This window comes from Cheilinus undulatus, linkage group 5 (assembly GCF_018320785.1).
Source record: "Cheilinus undulatus linkage group 5, ASM1832078v1, whole genome shotgun sequence".
NCBI lineage: Eukaryota > Metazoa > Chordata > Actinopteri > Labriformes > Labridae > Cheilinus > Cheilinus undulatus.
The window spans coordinates 22633624-22655734 of record NC_054869.1 but is presented as its reverse complement, the minus strand read 5'-3'; the positions used below and the strand labels follow the sequence as shown (position 1 = coordinate 22655734).

General features: G+C 39.2%; 2 protein-coding genes across 2 annotated transcripts; one reads left to right on the top strand and one right to left on the bottom strand.

The window, feature by feature from the left end:
* The first annotated feature begins 53 nt into the window (after positions 1–53).
* kctd10 (potassium channel tetramerization domain containing 10) lies at positions 54–5908 on the top strand. The gene is made up of 7 exons (XM_041787237.1): positions 54–132; positions 990–1203; positions 1298–1467; positions 4016–4102; positions 4207–4259; positions 4353–4548; positions 4640–5908. Exons 1-7 carry the CDS (start codon positions 130–132, stop codon positions 4856–4858), a joined length of 942 nt encoding a protein of 313 aa, XP_041643171.1. The 5' UTR covers positions 54–129; the 3' UTR covers positions 4859–5908.
* Positions 5467–20009, bottom strand: myo1ha (myosin IHa). The gene is made up of 31 exons (XM_041787238.1): positions 19857–20009; positions 19662–19777; positions 19355–19553; positions 19180–19260; positions 16296–16475; positions 16110–16208; positions 15912–16025; positions 15769–15840; positions 15562–15681; positions 15406–15473; positions 15208–15313; positions 15052–15132; positions 14885–14976; positions 14480–14574; positions 14347–14393; positions 12782–12862; positions 11781–11886; positions 10412–10529; positions 10211–10324; positions 10046–10122; positions 9898–9966; positions 9723–9807; positions 9484–9646; positions 9321–9404; positions 9154–9247; positions 9006–9061; positions 8760–8895; positions 8605–8675; positions 6584–6681; positions 6406–6505; positions 5467–6323 (listed from the first exon to the last, which is right to left on the bottom strand). The coding sequence occupies exons 1-31, from the start codon at positions 20007–20009 to the stop codon at positions 6297–6299; spliced, it is 3102 nt and encodes a 1033-aa protein (XP_041643172.1). The 3' UTR covers positions 5467–6296.
* Between the last annotated feature and the right edge of the window lie 2102 nt (positions 20010–22111).

The window sequence follows — 22111 nt, the reverse complement described above, 5'->3', positions numbered from 1 at the left end:
CACTGCCCCTTTAAATAGTTCTGGAACGTTGACGTAATTTTTATAACTGCGCAGCGTTGGACCGGAAGGAAGTGGGTGTTAGCTGATTGGCGTTAGCGAGCCACTATTCCCAAGTCTGCTGCGGGTTCTATGGTAAATCTAATATTTTTTGTGATAAATAGTTACAACCACGACGAAAAAGTTATATAAAGAAGCAAGTTTCTATTGTCCGTGTCACATTTTGGTTAAGTTCGATTTATTAAGGGTACGTTCGTTGACGCTAACTAGCTAGCTATTTTATTAGCCGCGCTAATCTGAAAAATAAGTTTACTGGGTTACGGTTTAGAGTTTTTGTTTGTTTTTTTTCCAGAGGGGAGGAAACTTAGGGACGGTTTTACAGAGCCAGTGAAAAAGATCTAACCCATTATTATTGTTGCCACGGCTGTTTTTTTAATTTGCCTTTCCAGTTGTAACATATTACATGGCAACGTTGACAGTTGATTACAAAGTGTAGAAATTACACCAACAAATCTTGGATGAAACAACTTTAGGTATTGACTAGATGTGTTTATGTGCTGAATGATTTGCGAAGAATCACAGGGATCTTGATGTATGTCCTTTTCTGAATGAGTGATATAAATCTAAATGATTTATCCCTTTTTGCACCCTACAAACCTTAGAGCAGAACTCGGAATTTATTAAATAAATTGAATTGTAACAATCAAACTGCATATCAACACCCAGCTATGACTTGTGTGTGACCACTGAAGCATTTCGTTAAAAGGATGTTCTAGAAAGGGGTAAAAAGATCAGAAAGCAACTAACCGATGGTTAATGCATTTTTGTGTTGGTCCCAGTACAGAATAACATTACGATTATCCCTTAAACCGGTAATCCTCTTTAGTGTGGTCTTTTTGTTAACATTTAACTTAACCCACTCTTAACGAAACTAGTCCATTTACCTGTCCCGATCCAGGTGTCACTTTGTTGGTTTTCTTGTCTTGTCTCAGGAAGAGATGTCAGGAGAGAGTGTGGTGAGCTCGGCAGTGCCAGCAGCTACAACCAGGACTACATCCTTCAAAGGCTCCAGCCCCAGCTCTAAATATGTGAAGTTAAATGTTGGGGGAGCATTATACTACACTACAATGCAGACACTAACCAAACAAGACACAATGCTGAAAGCCATGTTCAGTGGCAGGATGGAGGTCCTCACAGACAGTGAAGGTGAGCCTTTTGAAGAGTATTTTCAAAAGTATGAAGGATTTATGCTCCAGCAGTGGTGCATTTCTAATAATGTGTTAAAATTTCGTATGAATAGGTTGGATCTTGATTGATCGCTGTGGAAAACATTTTGGAACAATCCTCAACTACCTTAGAGATGGAGCTGTGCCACTCCCTGACAGCAGGAGGGAAACTGAGGAACTGCTTGCTGAGGCCAAGTATTATCTTGTCCAAGGCCTTGCTGATGAATGCACAGCTGCATTGCAGGTATCATGATATGACAAGGCATTCCTAACATTTTGTGGGTGAAAAAGTGACATAAGGTGAGGACTTAGGCCTGTGAAGGGGTTGTTGTTTAGATCTAACAACTGAAAAGATGGTAAAATAGCATATTTTAAAAGTTACATATCATGCTCCTATCACCTTTTGACAAAGTCCCCTATGGTCAAAATAAAACATATGGGCCATGCTCAGTCAAAATATAATACGGAGCAAGCACCAGAGGAGGTTTTTGGCACTGAAAGCCATCTCTGATGGCCTTTCTCAGAACAGTCTGTTTATTGTTTTTAGATATAGAAGGACCATGAACAAAAGAATTCCACATTTTCTGGGTCAACAGATGTGTGTCTATATTAGGGCTGGGCAATATTGCAAAACTAGTATCACGATACACAATATACAGTGCTTAACAAATATATCAGACCACCCTATCCCTAACCAAAATAAGGTTTATGCCACAGCTGCCCTAAATCAACAGCATTGGTAATTACCAAAATCATTTTTTATGTTTTTGTAATGGTTAATACACCAATATGTAGAAGCTCTTTAACCCAAATGATATTTTTAATGCTAAAATATAATTATTATTGTTATCCATTAATTTTCAAATTTACTGATTTACAAAAAAATTGAAAAAATAGTAAAGCGTATTATTTCTTGATTAATATGTCAAATTATAGTTAATTAGTTGCATTCCTGAACAGAAAATGATTTTTAGTGGTTGAATGTTATGCTTGATTAATTTCTGACTTCTCAGAGAAGCCCAGTGAGCCGGCTCAAATTTGGGTGAATTCAGTTTGAAATCCCACATTCCTGTTCAAAATGGTAAAACGTGGAGAGCTCACTGAAAATGACAGTGTGTATTTAAGCACTTCATGATGCTGGATGGTCTTTGAGACAAATATGACAGGTGGTTTAATAAATTTGTTAAGCACTATATATTGCAATATTTTGAAATCTCTAAATTGCTGTATAAATGTTTGATTTAGCCCTTTGATGCATAAAATGACACCAGTCTGATGATTAAAATAGACCCTACTATTGATTTTTTTTTTTAAAGAGGTGGTGAACACTTTAACATTTTTTTAAACTGTACACTGAGGTAGCTGACTGAACTATGATAAAACACATCAGTGTTGGTTTTATAGCTGAAATTTGCACCAAAGTAATAAAGATCTGGATTTTACTGCTTTAATTAGCTCAAACGGACATCTGCCTTGAAAATCTTTTCTGAAAAGGTGGGGCTTATATGAAACTCTATATAAAAGGTAGAGCGTTACCACCTCTAACTGGCTTTACCATTCAGAGACCACTCTCATCCTCTCCTGCCTGCACCTGCACTGTCTCGGCTCTGAGAGCTCCGGCTGTAGTAACACAGCTGTTGGCGCCAATGGACCGGACAGGTAGTGCTCAGAACCACCACAGTCCACCACAACACTATAGTTTGCATCAAGGGACTCTAGAGGGGAAAACTCCTCCACTTTAAAAGATCACTATGAGGCAGCAGTGCTGTGGGACTCTTGTCTGTGTCTCCCTCTGACAAGGGGACATCACTGTCACTCCCGCCTCATCTGGAAAGCCCGGTCCTTTGCCCCTCCCTCCTCTCAGAACCAAACTGTTCACTTTCTGTGCATTTTTTGAATTACGGAGGTGGGCGGAGTTAGCTCTGAGCCGGGGGTTCACTTACACTTTAAATGTGAATGTTGAAAGGGCCAATCAATATCAAGGTAGATTAATCACACTTTCTTTATTTAAAAAAAGATTTCCTCACAAGCCTTTACAGATAAAGATGAATAATGGCAAGACAGGCCTACATCAAAAAAAGTACATAAATCGTGAAATACTCTGTATTTTATAGCTATTCTTAATTATCGAAATTATTATTTTCCTCATTAGGGGTAAAGTGGAACTACACAAAAACTCACTTATTGCAAGATGCAGCGAATGGCCAAAACACTCCAGTATCATCCACCCATTCATTCACTCTCTTAGCTTTGGTTACATTAGTCCTTAGCTGAGGCACTAACTTTTTGACTTCCCACCTGTAGATTTGCTCATATATTTGAGTATATGTAGTATGTACTGACCCACAAAATTTGAATTAAGCCATTCCTTTGTTGATGGTCCTCTTAAGCCTGTTAATGTGAAATCTGACTGTCCGACTGGAGTCCATGCTCCTTGTGTTGTTGTAATGGGAGTCAATAACAAAATACCTGCCCTCACCTGGTATCTCCTGCTATAGTCAGGAAAGCACACAGATTTACTCATGTGGACACACCCCCTGAAAGAAAGGGTTAGGGTGAGAAGCTGTTTGAAAACCAATTAAAAAAAATTCTCCAAGCATTTCTTGTTGGCATTTGATCATTATAAAATGAGCTTAAGTTATAGTTGGCATGAAGTTTAATGTCCCTGGCATCTCCTCCACTCTGTTTATCCAAGTAACAACATTTCATCATACCGAAAACTTGCATTGCTGTTTCACAGATGTTGTTTTAATTATTTTATATTGAAGTTATGTGGATTTTTTTTCCTTCAGAACAAAGAAACATATGAACCTCTCTGTAAAGTGCCTCTGATGACGTCCTCTAAAGAGGAGCAGAAGCTTATTGCAACCTCTAATAAGGTCAGTTGTGCTGTATATCTTTTTCATTTCTGTAGAATTTTTGTGTCCATATCATGAGAATATGCCATTAATTTTTGGAAAACAAAATTTTGCTGTCCTTACAGCCTACTGTGAAACTGCTGTATAACAGGAGCAACAACAAGTATTCATATACCAGGTGAGTCCAGATCTCATCTACACATGTCCTGAGCTACCATATCAGATTATAGAAAGTTGATTGATAAATCAATACCTACTACCTTTTCCCCAGCAATTCTGATGACAACATGCTGAAAAATATTGAGCTGTTTGATAAGCTGTCGTTGCGGTTCAACGGTCGGGTGCTCTTCATAAAGGACGTTATTGGGGATGAGATCTGTTGTTGGTCATTTTATGGCCAGGGGCGCAAGATTGCTGAGGTGTGCTGCACCTCCATTGTTTACGCCACAGAGAAGAAGCAGACTAAGGTAAGAATGGTTTTATAATATGCTGCTTTTAGAAAGCTAGAGAAATAATATTTTTCTAAATAACCCTACTTCAACCCTTCTTCCCTCCTAGGTGGAGTTCCCCGAGGCTCGAATCTATGAGGAGACCCTCAATATCCTCCTGTACGAGTCCCACGATGGGAGGGGTCCAGACAACGCCCTGCTTGAGGCCACAGGAGGCGCTGCAGGTCGATCTCATCACCTGGATGAGGACGAAGAGCGAGAGCGAATTGAGCGTGTTCGTAGGATTCACGTCAAACGGCCTGATGACCGCACTCACCACCACCAGTGACCTCACCCTCGACCTGTTGGCCTGTGTCTCTGAATCTGGACTGTCTTTGCACCACGCCTGTGCCTTACACCACCCAGCGCCTCTCTGTCTCACTTCCTCTCTTATTTTACCAGCTTTTCCTCCCAAGAGATTTCTACCAGATGAGTATCATACAACAGTGTGTAGTGGTGAAGTGATTTCCTGAGTGTTTTTGTGTTGTCATAGCGTCATATTTGTTGTGTAATCTTGTCCATTGACTGTCATGATTGCCTCATCTGTGTTCTTTGCTAGATTTAAGTAATATTATCATTCATATACACAGGTGACAGTTTTACTTGTGTTTATATTGGAAAAAAAGAGTATTATCAGAAAAAAACTTGGTATTTGAGGTCCTAACTTCCAGGAGAGCAAGAATAATATCATGTAAGCAGCTAAAATTTTATGTTGATTATTTTTGGTTCTCCCCTACCTTGGCCCTGACGGGGCTACTGTAAGGTCATCAGTGGATAAACTAGTTGTTGTAAACAGTGAGGCCATAAGGTGGCACTGTTGAACTCTTAGAAGATGTTACCAAGGCTGTTTGGTAGCCTGCAGATTATAGCAAAAAAAAGTCTTCTTTTTTAAATGTAACATTTTTTTAATACATTAATCACAGATGGATGCAACATTTCACTGTAGTGCTTCTTTCTTATTTACTTTTAACGTTTATGCATTTTTCCTACACTTCACTTAATGTTCATTATTTTTCAGTGAATGGAACTTGAGCTGTGACTCGAGGTGTTAAATGTACGGGGGGTGATTGAATGATGGGTGCTGAGGTTGAAGTGAATGACTGTAACCAGAGATCTCCCTGGCAGGAAGGGAATCCTGTCTACAAGATTTGAACAGGGAGAGAAATTAGAGCTGTCCTTCATCGCTGCATTCATCACTGAATGAACTGTTTGCACACAAGAGGTTTGAGTTGAAATATGTTTAACAATCACAGTACTTGTAGGTCTGTTGTACAGAAGTGAACATATATGTATGTTTTATATTTATACATACTTTATCACAAATAAATTTCTAGAAACACGTTTTGTTCTGTGTTTAATTTGCACATTTCCGTCATCTGTAAACATACAAAATTATGATACATATGTTGTCAGTGCTTAATTTAGAATTACACATTAAAAAAAAGACAATGACATTAAGTTACAGTCTCAGGTTCAGCCTCTGCTATGACTGAGCTAAAAACAACGGAAAAAATCTAAATCATATAATGTTAAAAGTTAATCTTCTGAAGTAAATATTCCTCAATTAACTTCTGGTTTAGATGTGCTGCTGTACAACAAAACAAGCGAATTCAGAATTTCTGAAGTGCTGTTCAGGTGTGTTTGCTGTAGACATGCTGATCTCCCGGTAGGGGTCTCCTGATGAAATATGCAGGGGCCTCTTGTGTGTCTTCTCACCCCCCCACATGTTACCGTGTCCTTGCCCGTGTGGCAACCTGCAGCAACAAAAACCTTCAGCTATTTTGTTCCTTCCTTTATTCAGTAAACACATTCGCCATCATCACAAAATTTCCTCACCACCATGAGGTGTCCGTTCTTGGCCTTGTACACCATGGGCTCCTGTCCGGTGCCGAAGTCCACTGCGCTTTCTTTACCAGCCTGGATTTCAATCTTGATGCTAAAATATCAAGACAGATGATTGTTTAAGACCAAAACACACGTCAGATCGTTTTTTCTTTAATAACCACAGACTTACCTGCCCTGAACCACTTTGACTGCGTTTTGTTTGTTTGCAATGACGCTAAGTTTGGTCAGAAACTCGAACAAATGGTCACACTGCATAACAAGGTCCCCCTGAACGAACCACAAAAAACAGAAGCAGGAGCCACATCACAAATGTCAATTCTTAGTCTTCTCTTATTAATGTGCACAACACAATTCACATTTTCAAGGGCACAATATTTTTTCAATTATATCCATTAAGCAGTCCTACTTTTAAAGTAAACAAAGTGCAATCTATCCTAAAATTTCTACAGAAAATAAAAGCATAAAAAATGTTCAAACCAAATGGTTTCACTTGTTATATACTATCATTTTTCTTCTGCGTCGTTTCGTACCAGGGTGCCTGTAGGGCCTTAAAAAGGATTAAAAGCTTATAAATCAATTCAGTAAAAATAAGGCTTTTTGAAAATATTAAAAAGTCTTAAATGCAAAATAAAAATGTACTTTTTTCAATTTTTAGATCAACCTAAAACAGTGGTTCTCAACTGGTGAGTTGGGACCCAATAGCGGTTCGCGACTCAGTGTCTGAAAAAAAGAAAAAAAAGGTGACTAAAGTCCCGAAGTCCTTATTGGACATGCATTGATACCTTTTATTCTACCCTGCTTTACTGTGAAATTTGGCAAATTTAAATGTTTGATCAATATTTCAACTAATTTATCTCCTCTTCTTGCAATAAATAGCTACTTTTCCCATGATAATTCTCAAGTTCTCTGGAAAATTGGCAACAATTGAGACATAATGATGGGGAAAGAGGGTATAAAATTAGTCAGTTTTGTCCGTTTTCTTTTTTATATTAGGTGTTTTGGTCCAAGCATGCTCCAAACTGCAACATAATAAATTAACTAGACATGCATTGTTGAACATTTTTTGGAAAATTGGGTCTGTATCTGTGCTAAGACAGACTGGTGGGTCCTGAGGCCGGACCAGTTGAGAACCACTGATCTAAAAGGTTGTAAGTTACTTTTTCTGAGTCAGTTGTTTATCATGCTTAGTTTGAATCACACGATATTCTTAGGGATCTCTATCTGGTCTTCTGCCGTTTGGGGCATTTTCATGGGCTTACTTCTTCTACCATGTGATGTCTGATCCAAGTATCTCATTGTCTCATTATAATTAGGCTTTTTATGTGGTAGTGAACATACCCATCATGTTTTTTAGCTTCAAGTGCACGTCTTTAATTCCTCATGCCAACAAAACTACATGAGAATGATAATCAGCCATTTGCCTTATATCTTAATAAAGTTCCTGGCATAGTAGTTAAAGAAACTAAATTACAAGTACTGAAGTACTGTTCAAGTATTTTAATTCTTGTACTCTAATGGGTTTGTCAGTTTGTCGTAACTTTGTAGTCCACTTCTGTTAAAGGTAATCTTAAAGGCATAAAACCTTCATTAACTTCAGAGTACATGTCTGGCATCTTGCTAAATAGATTGCAGATTAAAGACATTTTTGTTATTTAAACCTAAATCTATGATCTTATTTTTATTCTAGCTGCAGTGCAATACTTATAAATAGATACGCATAAACTGTGGTATAGCTCCTTTTAGGTTAAGTTAAAACAAATAATTTTTGCTATCAAGCAAAGGTCTTATTTTTATTCTAGCTGCAGTGCAATACTTATAAATAGATACGCATAAACTGTGGTATAGCTCCTTTTAGGTTAAGTTAAAACAAATAATTTTTGCTTTCAAGCAAAGGTCTTTTTTTTCTCATTGTCTGATTAAGAAATTTTCCAAGAAGGCTTGTTTTGCATACTACAAAAATAAATACTCCCATAATTTACTTTTCTGTTATCACATTTTCATCTTACAATTAGTACAAACATATGTTACTGTGTTGTTATTGTAACAGGTTAGAAATTAAAGGTGCAGTCAGCTCTTAAAATAAAGAGGATCTTGAAAAAGGTCTTGAAAGTATTAAATTTGATATCTGATTTTCTGCATATACCCTGCATACCCAAATAAGTGAATGTAGTTTAGATATTTCTGGCCTACCTTCTCTTTTGGGTCCTCACAGGTTATATGGAAAACAATGATGCCATCAGTCAAGCTACTGACAGAAATCCCTGAAACATAAAGATTAGACACACTTTAAACCAAATTTAAACACAAGCCTGGCATATGAGAGGTAATCTTCATATTGATCTGACCTTTGAGAGACGTGTACAGCACTCTTTGTTTGATTTTGGCCTCCTCTATCACATATGCAGCTGTCTTAGTGAGGATGAGCTGGCGTGGCCTCGGTTTAAAACCATTCCTGTCATATTTAATCACCGGGACGCTGTACTACAGAATCACAAGATGAACATAGTGAGTGTTATTTCATGCCACACAATGATAATAATGACATACTGTAGGATAATGCTTTACTTTGGGAATATGAGGATATTTGTTACCTTAATCTGCTCATTGCGAATCATCTGGAGAACCCTCATGTTTATTTCTTGTTCACCTGGAGTAAATGAATGATTTAGACAAGGATTTAAAAATGGATTTAAGATATATTAAGAAATAAAAGTTCCTGATAATGCATCTAACACCTACTAATTCTGGTGTCCAAAAAAGGTTGAGCAATGCTTTGTTGATAACTCTCCTTTTTGCCCTTGAAGATGGAGCTGGTTACAAGCTTTAGCTGCAGCTGAAGAGCAGAAACATGATTTAAATCACCACAGAAGACAATGGAGGCTTACTTGCTTTATTTACATGTCTACCTGAGCTTTTCTCTGGGGAGTGATTCCTCTCACATACTTTCGCACCATGAGTCGATAGTGAAGCTTTCGCAACAGCTCTGATGTCTGACAAGAACAAAATGTGTTGAAATAAAAATGTTCACCTGTATACAAGCCTTTTTTAAAGTTTTTAAATCGACTATACCTCTTCTAGCACAGCTGGAGGAGTTTGCCAGGTTGTTTTGTCCAAAACGGTCTTTGGCAGATTTTCTTTAAGTCTGTTTAAATAATTTTGTCTCACAAAGGCCAGGTACTCTGAGTTATCAGTGGTTTTTGCTTGTCCTCTTGTCATGTAACCTTTGATGAATCTATAATTGATAACAATAGAGTATTAGTGATCATGATACTGCTAAAATGAGAGGAGCAGTGTAATGGTATCCTTACTTCTTGATGACTTTGACAGCCCAGGCTCTTCTCTCTTTCTCCTTCCTCGCCTGAACTCCTCTCCAACATGATTCAATCTTTGTGGCTGAGGATTTAAAACAAACATAGCTCTCTTTCACTCACACAATAAGACAGCATTGTGCGGCCTTTCTGTTTTGTGCTTTGTGGCAATTACCAGCTTCTTTTTGTTTTCTGAATTCTCCTTTTGCTCTGTAGCCTTTGTATTTGGCTTGCAGCCTCGTTGCTGCAAAATCAGAGCATAGAATGGAATCAGTGAGCAGCTACAAAAACTAACAAATGAATCTCTGTGGATTTGCACTCACCCAGCTCATGTTTACATTTCTCAAAAGCATCCTCTGTGGCGTAAAGTGTCCTCGGATGACGGATGAATATTTTTGTACTGAAACAGCAGGAATAAAAACAAACGTTTGTTTTCTCCTGGCTTCGAATGCACTCGCTCACTGTTGTTTACAAATCTTTGTCCTCACCGTCCCATTTTGTACTCATTAGGAAAGTAGCCCAGATGTTGAACCAGCACTTCCACTCCATCAGCAGGTGCTCCTCTCCAGTGAGGCCAGGTGGCTGGGCACAGGGGTTTGTATCTGTAAGACATAGCAAACAACTCACTCAGCATGAACTTAATCTGACATATTTGTTTTAAAAATCAACATTTCCGTTCTCCTTCATACCTCTTTAAAAAGACCTCATATTTTCTTCTGTAAGCAAAACCAGCACGTCTGACTCTGAGGTGTTCCATCAGGCCCAGATACTTCACCTGGTGCCTGATGAGAGCTTCATCAAACTGACCTATGTTAGAATGAGAGATACAAGGATCACATTCAAATATCTCCATCCTACCATGATATAACCCCTTATACACTATATGGACAAAAGTATTTGGCTGCCTGATCATTACACCAACAGGGACTGTAATGAGATATTCAAATACATGTACTTTAATGTGGAGTTGGTCCCCCTTTAGCAACTATAACAGCATCCACTCTCCTTGGAAGGCTTTTCCACAAGATTTTTGAGTGTTTTGGGAATTTGCACCCATTCACTGAAGTTGGAAGAGAAGGCCTGGCTTCAATATCTGCTCCAGTTCATCCCAAAGGTGCTCAGTGGGGTTGAGTTCAGGGCTCTATGCAGGTCAGTCAAGTTATTCCACACCAAAGTCATCAAACCATGTCTTTATAGTCATTTTTTGTGCACTGGGGCACAGTAATGTTGGGGTAGAATAGGGCCTTCCTCACACTGTTGCCACAAAGTTTAAGCATTGCATTGTCCAAAATGTCTTGGTATGCTGGAGCATTAAGTCTGTCCTTCACTGGAAATAACAGGCCTGGAACCAAACCCTGTACAAACAGCTCCATACCATTATCAATCCTCCACCAAACTTCACAGTTGGCACAATGCGGTTAGGCAGGTAATGTTCTCCGTCAAACCCAGACTTGCCCATCTTACTGCCAGACAGAGAAGTATGACTCATTACTCCACAGAACACATTTCCACTGCTCCATAGTCCAGTGCCGATGTGCTTTACACCACTCCATCCAAGGCATTGCAATGGACTTGCTGAGATGAAGCTTGCATGCAGCTGCTCAGCCATGGAAACCCATTCCATGAAGCTCTTGCTGCATGATTTGTGTGCTTAATTAATGCCAGTGTAAGTTCATAACTCTTCATTTATGGAAGAGTTAGCATTACCAACCTTTACACACCATTTGCATTAGCAGTCGTTGACCCTGCTCTGTGATTTTGGTCTTCTGCTTCGAGGCTGAGTTGCTCCTACTTCCAAGCAAAATGACTTACAGTTGACGGTGGAATATCCAGCAGGGATGAAATTTCCAAACTGTCTTATTGCAAAGGTTGCATCCATCACAGTACCACACTAGAAGTCACTGAGCTCTTCAGAATGAAACATTTTGTATCACAAATGTTTGCAAATGGAGACTACATGGCTACTACATGGGTCTGATTAAAACACCTGAATTCAGTGAGTATCAGGTGTAGCCAAACACTTTTATCCATATAATGTACCTTCTTTTCTTCATTCACCTGGCTGCTTGGACTCATTGGATTTCAGACAGCGGATGTACCATGCCTCTTTAGCCATGAGGATCTCTGTCAGCTTCAGCAGGCTGCTCTTAAACTGGGTCGCCACCTTCAGACACAACATAAGGGTCATAATCTCCAACAGTTCATCTGTCACATACATATGGCTTAATGATGACACAGTCAGACTGCCACTGACAGGGGCCACTCTATATAGACAACCTACTCACTTATTTCCTCTCTTTTATTATTTATAGTTGTAAACAAATTTTCTTTTAAATGCAATGAAAAAAGTGTTCATCAGATAGGTCTATACCTGCTATAGAGATTTGTTTACAAAACTTTTGGCAGTTTTTATACACAGGATATTTTTGACATAATGAGAATCTAAATCAGGAGTTCCCAGATTTTACCATGGAAGGATCTCCTCTGTAGTTTTTCTGCACTCATGCATGATTTCCTGATAAAAATCTTAAACTGCAGGTCAATAGGTGGCTTCAATGAATAAAACTGATCATGATGTGAATGCTAATGCACTGCATTGCTGATATTGTACACCATCAGCTCTGTTAGTGATACAGTCGAAACAATGGTGTAATGGTGCCTTGATAAGTAGGTATACTCTTGATTTATCCCCAACATTTCTTAATCAGCCTTTACAGCAAAGGAGAACTGACCTGGGTTATAACTGCTGCTGCTAAGGTAGTAAGGATCATTATGAGATAAACAGCCAAAGAGCAGATTTAAGATCATCACTGGCCCACAGACAGTAGGCTGAGACAAATTATACATACAGCAGTTTTAGAGGTAATGTGTTACAAGGCAATGCACTAGTGTAAGCAAATTACTTTTTTTAGCCCTTGCTATCCCAGGAGATGTCTTGTTGAAGTGAATAAACTCTATGAAAACTGAAATAAAGCAGGTAGACTCTGCATAGGTGCATTTACCCTGCACTACTCCACTGACTGGAAGGATATGGATGGTCAAACATGGTGAGTACTCACTGTTTCTGGTCGTCGACGGCTGTCTTTATCCATTGTGGCGAAGCACTCTCTGACTATGGCATTTTTAGACTGACAAATCAGCTATGAGGAGATAGAATAACACACAAACATTGTAACACAATAAACCAGACAGACAGATATTTACATATTGCTTGCAAAGTACTCTGCATTTCTCCACTAGGTTTTTTACAGCAGGGGTTACAGTAAGAGTACAGTCATTAAGTTTTTTAATGACAAGTCCAGTTATCTGCTGTGAAGAAAGTCTGTGAACATGGTTCATGTGGGGAGAACAGAGATAAATTAAAGGACTGTGATGTTGGCAAATATAGCAGGAACATTCTTAGGGAAATGTAGGTCAATGCTACTGTTATTAAAGCTCCTTTGGGGAGTTTTGGCAAGCTATGCAGCAGATTTCTAACCTTGCACGCCAGATCTAGGTACATTATATGGACACAGTGTTTGGGAAAGGGCAGAGGCTTTGAAAAAAAGAAACTCGGAAGGTGATTGGATGAACGTTCTGTCTGTCACATCTTTATGGACCAATCAGAGCAACAAAACACGTGACATAACCAGCAGCAAGCTGCACCCCTACCGAAGGAGTGAACTCCATTAGAGCTGCATAACGCGAATCATAACGTCTGCAGACATGTAAGTACACGACTTTTGTCGTTTTTGAAAAGAAAACAACTCACTTCTGTTCTTTGTTCTTTTAACGAAGAAATGTTGTCAAGTTCTGATAAAACTGGTGCTTTAGCAGCATCCACGTTAATGTCTTCTGCCATAATTGCAACAGCCTCTTGTTATGCTCGCTTACGTCATGACTCCGCTGCGCCCTAAAGTACTGCCCCTCGACAGTTTCTAACCGGGCCCAAACGATTCAGATGGGAGCTTTGCAAGATGGATTCACCAGTGAGAACCACAAAAACAGGCGTATCCATCTGCTTTGCAAGGTTAGCAGTTTTCCTGACACACAAACTTTCCAGAGATCAGGATACAATTCCCCCTCTGTAAGACTTAAAAATAAATAATACATGATGTGTAAATAAGCTTGATAATATTACTTAAACTTAGCTATTACTAAGTCATAACCAGGAGTTAAATCAGTCTGAGGCTCTCAGAGTTTTTATATCCATGTGTGGCACTGTTACACATGACAAGAATGTGAGTGATGTGGTTGTTTTCTAAGAGCTCTCCTTCATCCAGGGAGGACATTTTGTCAATGTGGTGTTTCAGTGAACACATGAATATCATCATTACTTTAGACAATGTCAACTTTTTTCACATCAATGGCAAAGATTCTTTACACATGATCCATTTAATTGTTCATGGAAAACTGGATGAATTTTTCACCATGAAACCACTATTTAAGAAGCAAATTATAAAAAGAGCAGAGACATGAACAGTGCCTCTTTGGCTTTAGGGGTCCCCCAAATGATTAAAGTCTAAGTTCCTCACAGGGGCTCCAATTAGAGCAAACATCCAAAGAGTTTTCTATAAAGTGCAAATGTATTTTAAGTCTATCTTCTTAACATTATATAATTACATATGTTCATTGACAGACTTACATCTTTTATGTTTCTATATAAAAGGTCGTTGTTTTTGTCCAGGAAACCTGAAATGTTATGAAAAAGTTAGTTGGACATGTTTAAAGGGGCTTACATATTTGAGTACCATTGCCTGACATTGTGTTTTTTTTACCCACAACACAGTAAGTGACCTCCCCCGCATAATGTAAGAGACGGAAATCTCCTCTCTCAAGAGTCTTGCGTGTCATTTTGTCAGCAAGTTTGTGCCTGCATCAAAGAGAGGGACAGAGACAAAGGGATGAAGAGTGAGAGGCTTTTCAGAGTAGTCCTAATCCTCAATCTCTATCAGCACATAAACAAGACACACACTGGAAGAACGTCCATGAAAGGAAGTTTTAAAGTTAACAGATGATTTAAACAGTTAATGGATATGCAGCTCAAAAACACTGATAATTTAATGTTTCAAAAATATTGGGAAGAGCAGTGTCGATTGCAGGATCATCTCAAAAACATTATTTCAACTCATCTTTACTAGAGAAATATTCTACAGGCGTATATGGTACAGGTTTAAACTCACGTGACAAAGTGAGGATGGTTTCCCATCTTGTCTTCCAGTCTCTCCAGGAAGGTGAGATCAGTGGCATCTCCTGGCCTGAGACACTCCTCATCCTGCATGATAATCATTAACACTTTAGTTTCAGTGTATGTTTGCTACAGTAGCATTCAATATCAGTGAATACTCACAAGTATAGATATGATTCCTCTGTGTTTCTCCTCAACCAGGTCACAGATGATCTTATTGTTGAAGAACTGAACCGGCTCCCACTGAGTATAAAAACAGATTGTGAGTGGGTCCTTTTTAAACCAACCAACTCTCTCATACACTAATCAGTGTTTTACCTCGATATCCTCTGCTTCATATTCATCCTGCTCAGATTTTAGTGTCAGCTGGATAAAAAGCTGCTGCAGCTTCTCGTTGCAGTAGTTTATACAGAACTGCTCAAAACTGAAAACACAAAAACACGCTCAAAAAAGGATCATCTATTTTCTATTAAGCATATCAAAGAAAGCGGCAACAAATCAGTTATTTCTGCCTACCTGTTTACATAAAAAACTTCAAATCCATAAATGTCTAAAAGCCCTATAACAGTCTTCCTTGACGGGTCCTGGAAAAACACAAGGATGTAGATAAGGCCGTAAATATCCACCCTCATTATCTGGGATTTGCCATATCACCCTCCTTTCCTCTCTCACCTTGTTCTCCATAGACTCATTGATCCTGCTGACCAGCCAGGTGAAGGTCTGTCCATAGATGGCTTTGGCCAGAGCGTCTCTGGCATAGATTGCATGATCAATAGTAAATGGGCTGAGAACCTTTACAACAAGAAAAAAATCATGACTGAATTGCCATCTCTGCATGGAAAGTTTAAATAAAAACAGCTGATTTTAAAAGACATTCACCTGATCATTGCTGGCTTCAATTTTCCTGTATGAGAGACTCTCTTGGAGACTTTGAGCATCAACTCCTAACAGCTACAGGACAAAATTAAGAATTATTCATGGACTCTGAAATAATCATGAGCTATTTATGTCTATTTTCTCACATTAGAGACCCAGCGCAGCTCTGCACTGTTGTTCAGGAGGACATGGCCTTTACTGTCCACATCAAACTTAACATTCCCCAAGTGAAGAACGCTGGCAACAGTCCCAAAAAGGTGCTGCAAGCAATGAAAAACAAATTATCAAGTGACCGAGCAAGTAAAAGGTTTATATCAGAGTATCTGTAACACAACCCAACTTACATTAGTGTTAATCTCATCAATGTTGATGATTTGTAGAGCATTTTTGACTGTTTTCCAGTCGTTTCTGTCATTAATTGAAGACACAATGGCACACTCTCCCTATAAAATCAAAGCAACAGGCCATCAAACTTGACCAACGTCTTAAATATAGCATTTATTAAAATAGGGTAGTTGGGTTAATCATACTTGACTTAAATAGTTATAATGCTGGCTGTTCTTCTCCAGGCCAAGGTGACGCAGGAGGTCATCCTCTCCTCCCTCTACAAGCTGGTAGAAAATGTGAAAGTTTCTCTCTCCATGGTTCTGATGCACCACCCTCGACTTTTCCAACAGGTAATTCAGGATGTGGCCTCCCACAGCATCCCCCTAAAATCATCGCAGCATCATCATCATCATCATCATCATCATCAAGACATCAGCTCTACGGCTTGCTGGAGAAACATGGCCTCTTGTCCAGTGGATAATCATCATTGACATAAAAAATGAAAAATGGACATTTTTGTTGTTTACAGTGCCTATAAAAAGTATTCACCCCCTTGAATGTTTTACCTTTTTTTTGGTTTTATAAATCAATTGTGGCAAATATAATTGGGCTTTTTGACAAAACGAATTTACAAAAAATATTCTTTAATGTCACAGTGAAAACAGATTTCTACTAAGTAGTGTCAATTAAATAAATGTATGTGATGTAAAATAAGTGATTGCATAAATATTGCACATTCACGGCAATCTGGTAATCCCCATTTCACTAATTGTGAGACTACTAGCACCACTTGGCTGGACCTCTGTTAAATTAGGTCAGTCACTTTAAAGGGGGATATTTATGCAATCACTTATTTTACCTCACACATTTTTGTTCAGTTGGCATTACTTTGTAGAAATCTGATTTCACTTTGAGATTAAAGAGTGTTTTTGTCAAAAAAGCCACATTATATTGACCAAGACTGATTTATAAAATCAATGAAAGGGTAAAACATAAGAAAGTAAACACTTTTTATAGGCATTGTATATGTATGTCATATAAAGAAACATGCTAGGTGCCTACATTATCTAAGCAATTAAGAAAATAGTTTCCCCTGGCTGGCATTTTTGTGCAGTGCACTCTGGGTAGAGAAAACATCATTGCAGTGCCTGTCCCTTTTGGTCTTCCTCACTAAAACTACTCTCCGGTAAAAATTTGAAAGGCTTTAAGAGTGAAACTCCACAGAAAGAAGAACAATGCTTCCATATGGTAGTCTTCCTATAAAGCAGTGGTTCCCAAACTTTTTGTATCGGGCCCCCCTTTGACAGATGAAAATATTTTCAGGCCCCCCCAGCCCTCATCATATGTATCCACACATAAAACATGTAAATGTATAACAAACACACCCTTATTTATAATTTAATTCCTTCTTTTTAAGATTAACCGCAACATAAAACCTAAAAAATCTGAGTTTTAAAAATCTGACTCTGAAGATGAACAATTCCCTGAAAATAGAAACTTAATGAACATCTTTAAGATTTATACACCCAGTTCTGCAACAATTTCAGTGACAACTGTGGGCTTATTTGGTGATACAGATCTTTTTCCATCTTGGGTAAAGCTGTGATACTGCTACTCTCAGTCAATTTTCAATGTCCAGCTATGATTTTGTATTGCAGAGGCAAAAGCCTTTTGCAACATCCTCGAACAGGTAGGATGCTGCAAAGGCTCGCATGCCTAGCTACTACTACTCCTTTTCCACTCCAACCCAAAATGCTGACAATGTTTTGGATGTGAACTGCAATCATATTGTTGAATCTGAGGTGACTTTAATAAACTTGTAAGATAAAAGTCTACATGCACATCCAAACCTAGGTGGGCAGGTGCTGAGCCGGAAAAGAGACTGACATGGAACAGAAAGGACGTCTCGCACACTGCAGGACTCCAAAAATATAACTATTCATTGCACCAAACGTGACGTTTCGAGCAGAGTAGCTTTTCATCAGACTTTAATAAACTTCTCTTCTGCAGGGCAGACGTCATCAACTGGTGCTGCTTAGCCTGGCCTTACCCCCCCCCCCAGAAGTGAGGAAAGGAACAATGCAGTCATATAACATCACAACCCAGGATGCACTGCACAAAATGACGATCTAAATGTGATCTATTTTTATTGTTTACCAAAATGTATGAACCTGGTGTAATTCTGTGTACAACATAAGCATTAAAGAAACTGGAAACAGGAACTTGGATGTTTTAACTGGATGCTATCACTGAGTTCATCTACCCATTACAGTTATTGCATTTTTATATTGAAATACTCTCTTCTATTGATGCACTCAAATAGAATAATAATTTAACTCTGCTGTACAATCTTAGAGCCCTTTGACAATCATCATCTATTAATGTCTGATAGATGCATTTTTACTCCGAGACACGTCATGAATTTCTCCATACTTCTGCTGAAGCAAGCGGTTAGCATTAAACGACTCCAAAGAAAGATTTCCTTTTCCATGTGGCATTTATATCTACAACGCTAACACCATAATTATTTTGTGTACATTATCCCCATATTTCCCTGGTTCATCTGTTGAGTCTCAGTTTCACAGTAGAATGAATCTAAGTTACAGCACCTTCACTGGTGTTACCTTCAGCTGCATAAGCCTGGAAAATAATTGATTTTAAAATTATATTCCTGCAAAAATAAAAATAAAAATTGGATGGAGATTTTTTAAAAGTCAAGAAGAAAACTTTTAAATTGCATGTTTGTTTGTTTTTTACAGAGTGTGGTTCAATCATTTCTACTACATTTCAGGTAGTGAATAAATCTTAAATCTGACTGGCTTCATACACAGTTGAGTAGATTTGATTTTCAAGTTTAAATGTTTGATTGATGACAGATTGTCAGCTGAACTGTAATACAGATGTTTTCTTGTAGAGAAAAATAATTCATCTTAAAAATACAGACAAGCTGGTCATCGGCGAAGAAAAGCACTGCCTGTTTATTGTTGTCAAAATGTAACCTTTCACCTGTATACACCTAAGCCTGCTGAAATGTTATTAGTCAGTACAGCTCTGATAAAAAATGTACTCAACATGCTTGATTCTTACCTGGCTGTCAAACTGAATGTCCATATATTTCCCAAACCGGCTTGAGTTGTCATTTTTCAGTGTTTTGGCATTACCGAAAGCCTGTGGGAAGACACCAAAAAAAAAGAAAAATGAATAACTGATATCTTCTTTTAGTTACACTGTTATAATAGTACGACACGAGTGACCAACAGACCTCGAGGACCGGGTTAGACATGAGCATTTTGTCTCTGACAGTGTTGAGCAGAGTGGTGCTGGGACAGCTGACAGCATAATACTGCAGGATCTTCTTTGAGGCCTCTGTCTTTCCTGCTCCGCTCTCACCAGAGATCAGGATGAAATGATTGTTGAACTCTGTAAGCATGGTGTGGTAGGCGTTATCTGCCAAGGCGTAGCTGCAGGGGTGCAGAGACAAACCTTAGATTTTTGAACAGTTACTATCAAGAGCTTTCCAAGGCTGAATGCTCCTGAATAAACATTTAGCGTTTCATATGCACACTCACATGTGAGGCGGAAGTTCAAAAAAGTTGACTCCCATGTAAAGATCCATCTGTTTCTTATTGTAGATGTCCAGCTCTTTGTAGGGATTGACAGACACTAACAAAGTGCCAATGTACGTCTGAAAGGATAAGTTAAGATGGTGAAATTATTGTTAAAATACTGACAACAGGGTCCTTGAAGTCATTTCTCACACTCACATAGATCAGATCTTTGCCGAAGCGTTTCTTGAGGTTGCTGAGGAAGGCTGTATCTGTGGTTTCATCCATTAGGACAAAATCCTGGATTCCAACCCGGTCCCTGGCAGTCAGGGCACCCTCCATGTCCAGCTGACCCTGTGCAACAAGTTGCATCATTAATAATGCAGCCAAATGTGCAAACCTTAGAGCAGTGAGGAAGGCATGATTCACAGTGTTAAGCATCATAATCTCTAAAAATTTCTTTAAACATAACATTAATACTTTAAATTATGTTACATTTTGGTTAAGTGGTGTCTTGATGAGATTATTTCTTAACTTTTGTAGAAAGCAAACTCTGCCTAAATGACAAAACAGCAACATATGCAAAGCAGTGTAATTTTAAATTCTCAGTCATGTATTTTGACAAATGTGCCTGGATGACCGAATGTTTGGATTAATGGCTCCACAGGGGAGGACTGGGCTGAGAAAAGCAGTAGAAAAGCACAAACATGGTCCCTGTTAGTTCTATTGAAACAAGAGGTCTAGAGGTCCTATGTGTCTTTGATGCAGAGCTCTGTGATTGTGCAGAAGAACAGACAGAAGCTAATGATCGCTACACAGCACACAGGGACCTTGGCTGGCAGCCCGTAGTTCGCTCGAGCTGACGCACCAACCAAACACAACACAGTGTGCAAATGGACTCAAAAAACAGCGGCACATTTAAGAGGCATAGTGGGAAAAATTCCACCAATCTGTTTTGCATTCTCTGCACCAACACTTAGACCAAAGGTTTTCACAGCTTTTGTTGGTTTTGTATTTTCTTCTCTCTCCTTTGGAAGCAGAAGTCCTTTGATTCTCCACTCTCAGTAAAAACATTAAAAAAGATAATCCATTGGATCTAATTGACACAAAGCCCTCCGTCCCCCCCTTCCCTCCTCCCCTGCCTCCATCCTCCGCCTATGGGCCCTCGTTTCTTCTGAGAAAGGCCGAGTGTTTTTGTCCTGTAAATACCACGGAGCAGAGACAAAAAAGACGTCTTTAAAATGCAGTCTACAATCCATTACACAAATTCCCCCTGCATATCCATTCAGTAATTATTCATTAGAAAACATTTAACGTCACAGTGAATTTCACACTAGGCAGTCGAAACACAATAGAGGAGATTTGGCCTATTTTGGGGTGAGGAGTTGGGGAGGGGTTGGCTGTACAGAGGAAGGGTGAAGGCGAGGGAGGAGGAGGAGGAGGGGAGCAGTATTTGTCTGATCTGAGAACCTCTGAAACGGGGCCGTCTTGAGACAACGGGACAGACTAAATAGTGCAGTAACGGTCTGTGCCCCGCTGCTTGCTGTGACACTCATTTAGTGCGCCCCGAGGGCGAACAATAGAGGCTTGTTCTAAGCAATCCTGTGCTGTAATTTGGACTTCATTACTCTGCTCACACGGGGCCCCATTTAAGGATAGAGGAGGCTAGTCAGATGAGAATGTTTTTTTCCACCTGTCAATGCTCTCACCCCTCTCTCCTCAACAATACCCCTCACCCCGTGTCCCCACCAATAACCCTCACCCGACCCCCTTCCCATCGCCCTCCCCTCCCAGCCACCCACTTTAAGCCAATGAGACAGGTGAACAATATCATTGAAGGAGCCCTTTTTTGGACGTCAGAATCAATCTGGCAGTGTGATGGTAGTGGTGCTGGTGCGGGCTATCTGTGACACCCCCTTTTCTTCATGGGAACAAACTTCTCTCAGAGCAGCGCAGGCAGACAATGTGCTGGGACAGCGTGACTTAGGGATCTGCCATACAGTATTACAAGTAATAACATGGACAGATAAGCTCCTGTCAGGAGGAGGATTAATGAATTCAAGGGTGATAATAATGCTAATGTTTTAGGATTCCTTTCAATGAGCTGACAAAATCCAAAGCTTTGTTGTTCTCCATTCAGGTACCCTTTGGTGTCCTGCAGGTATTTCTTTTTAAGAAAGCTGTCTGCAGCACGCACAAGTGTTTCTGAAGACACTGTGCTAGAAAGGCTGAACACTGAATGGGCGTTCCAGTGTAGGAATAAAAACACAGTCTGAGCTCAAAAATAAAAAGATTTTCTTATGTATGTGTTAATTGTAACTTTATACAAAAGCACTACATGATGCAATTGAACAAATAACAGTTTAATGTGATGCACATCAGAAATAATGATTCTGTAATGAGCCATCAAAGCCACCGTCAGATCAGGTGGATTGCCTTGCTACCTCAGAGCTCAACCAATTGTATTTTAATTA

What these genes read in the sequence shown, in the direction of transcription:
- kctd10 (XM_041787237.1), top strand. An exon ending in TTATTGCAACCTCTAATAAG is followed by an intron (nt 4,103 to 4,206) that starts GTCAGTTGTGCT and finishes CTGTCCTTACAG; the next exon opens with CCTACTGTGAAACTGCTGTA. An exon ending in AACAAGTATTCATATACCAG is followed by an intron (nt 4,260 to 4,352) that starts GTGAGTCCAGAT and finishes CCTTTTCCCCAG; the next exon opens with CAATTCTGATGACAACATGC.
- myo1ha (XM_041787238.1), bottom strand. Translation starts at nt 20,009, where the DNA reads ATGCAACTTGTTGCACAGGGTCAGCTGGACATGGAGGGTGCCCTGACT. An exon ending in GAGGAATCATATCTATACTT is followed by an intron (nt 14,977 to 15,051) that starts GTGAGTATTCAC and finishes ATTATCATGCAG; the next exon opens with GATGAGGAGTGTCTCAGGCC. An exon ending in GAAATGTAAACATGAGCTGG is followed by an intron (nt 9,967 to 10,045) that starts GTGAGTGCAAAT and finishes CTGATTTTGCAG; the next exon opens with CAACGAGGCTGCAAGCCAAA.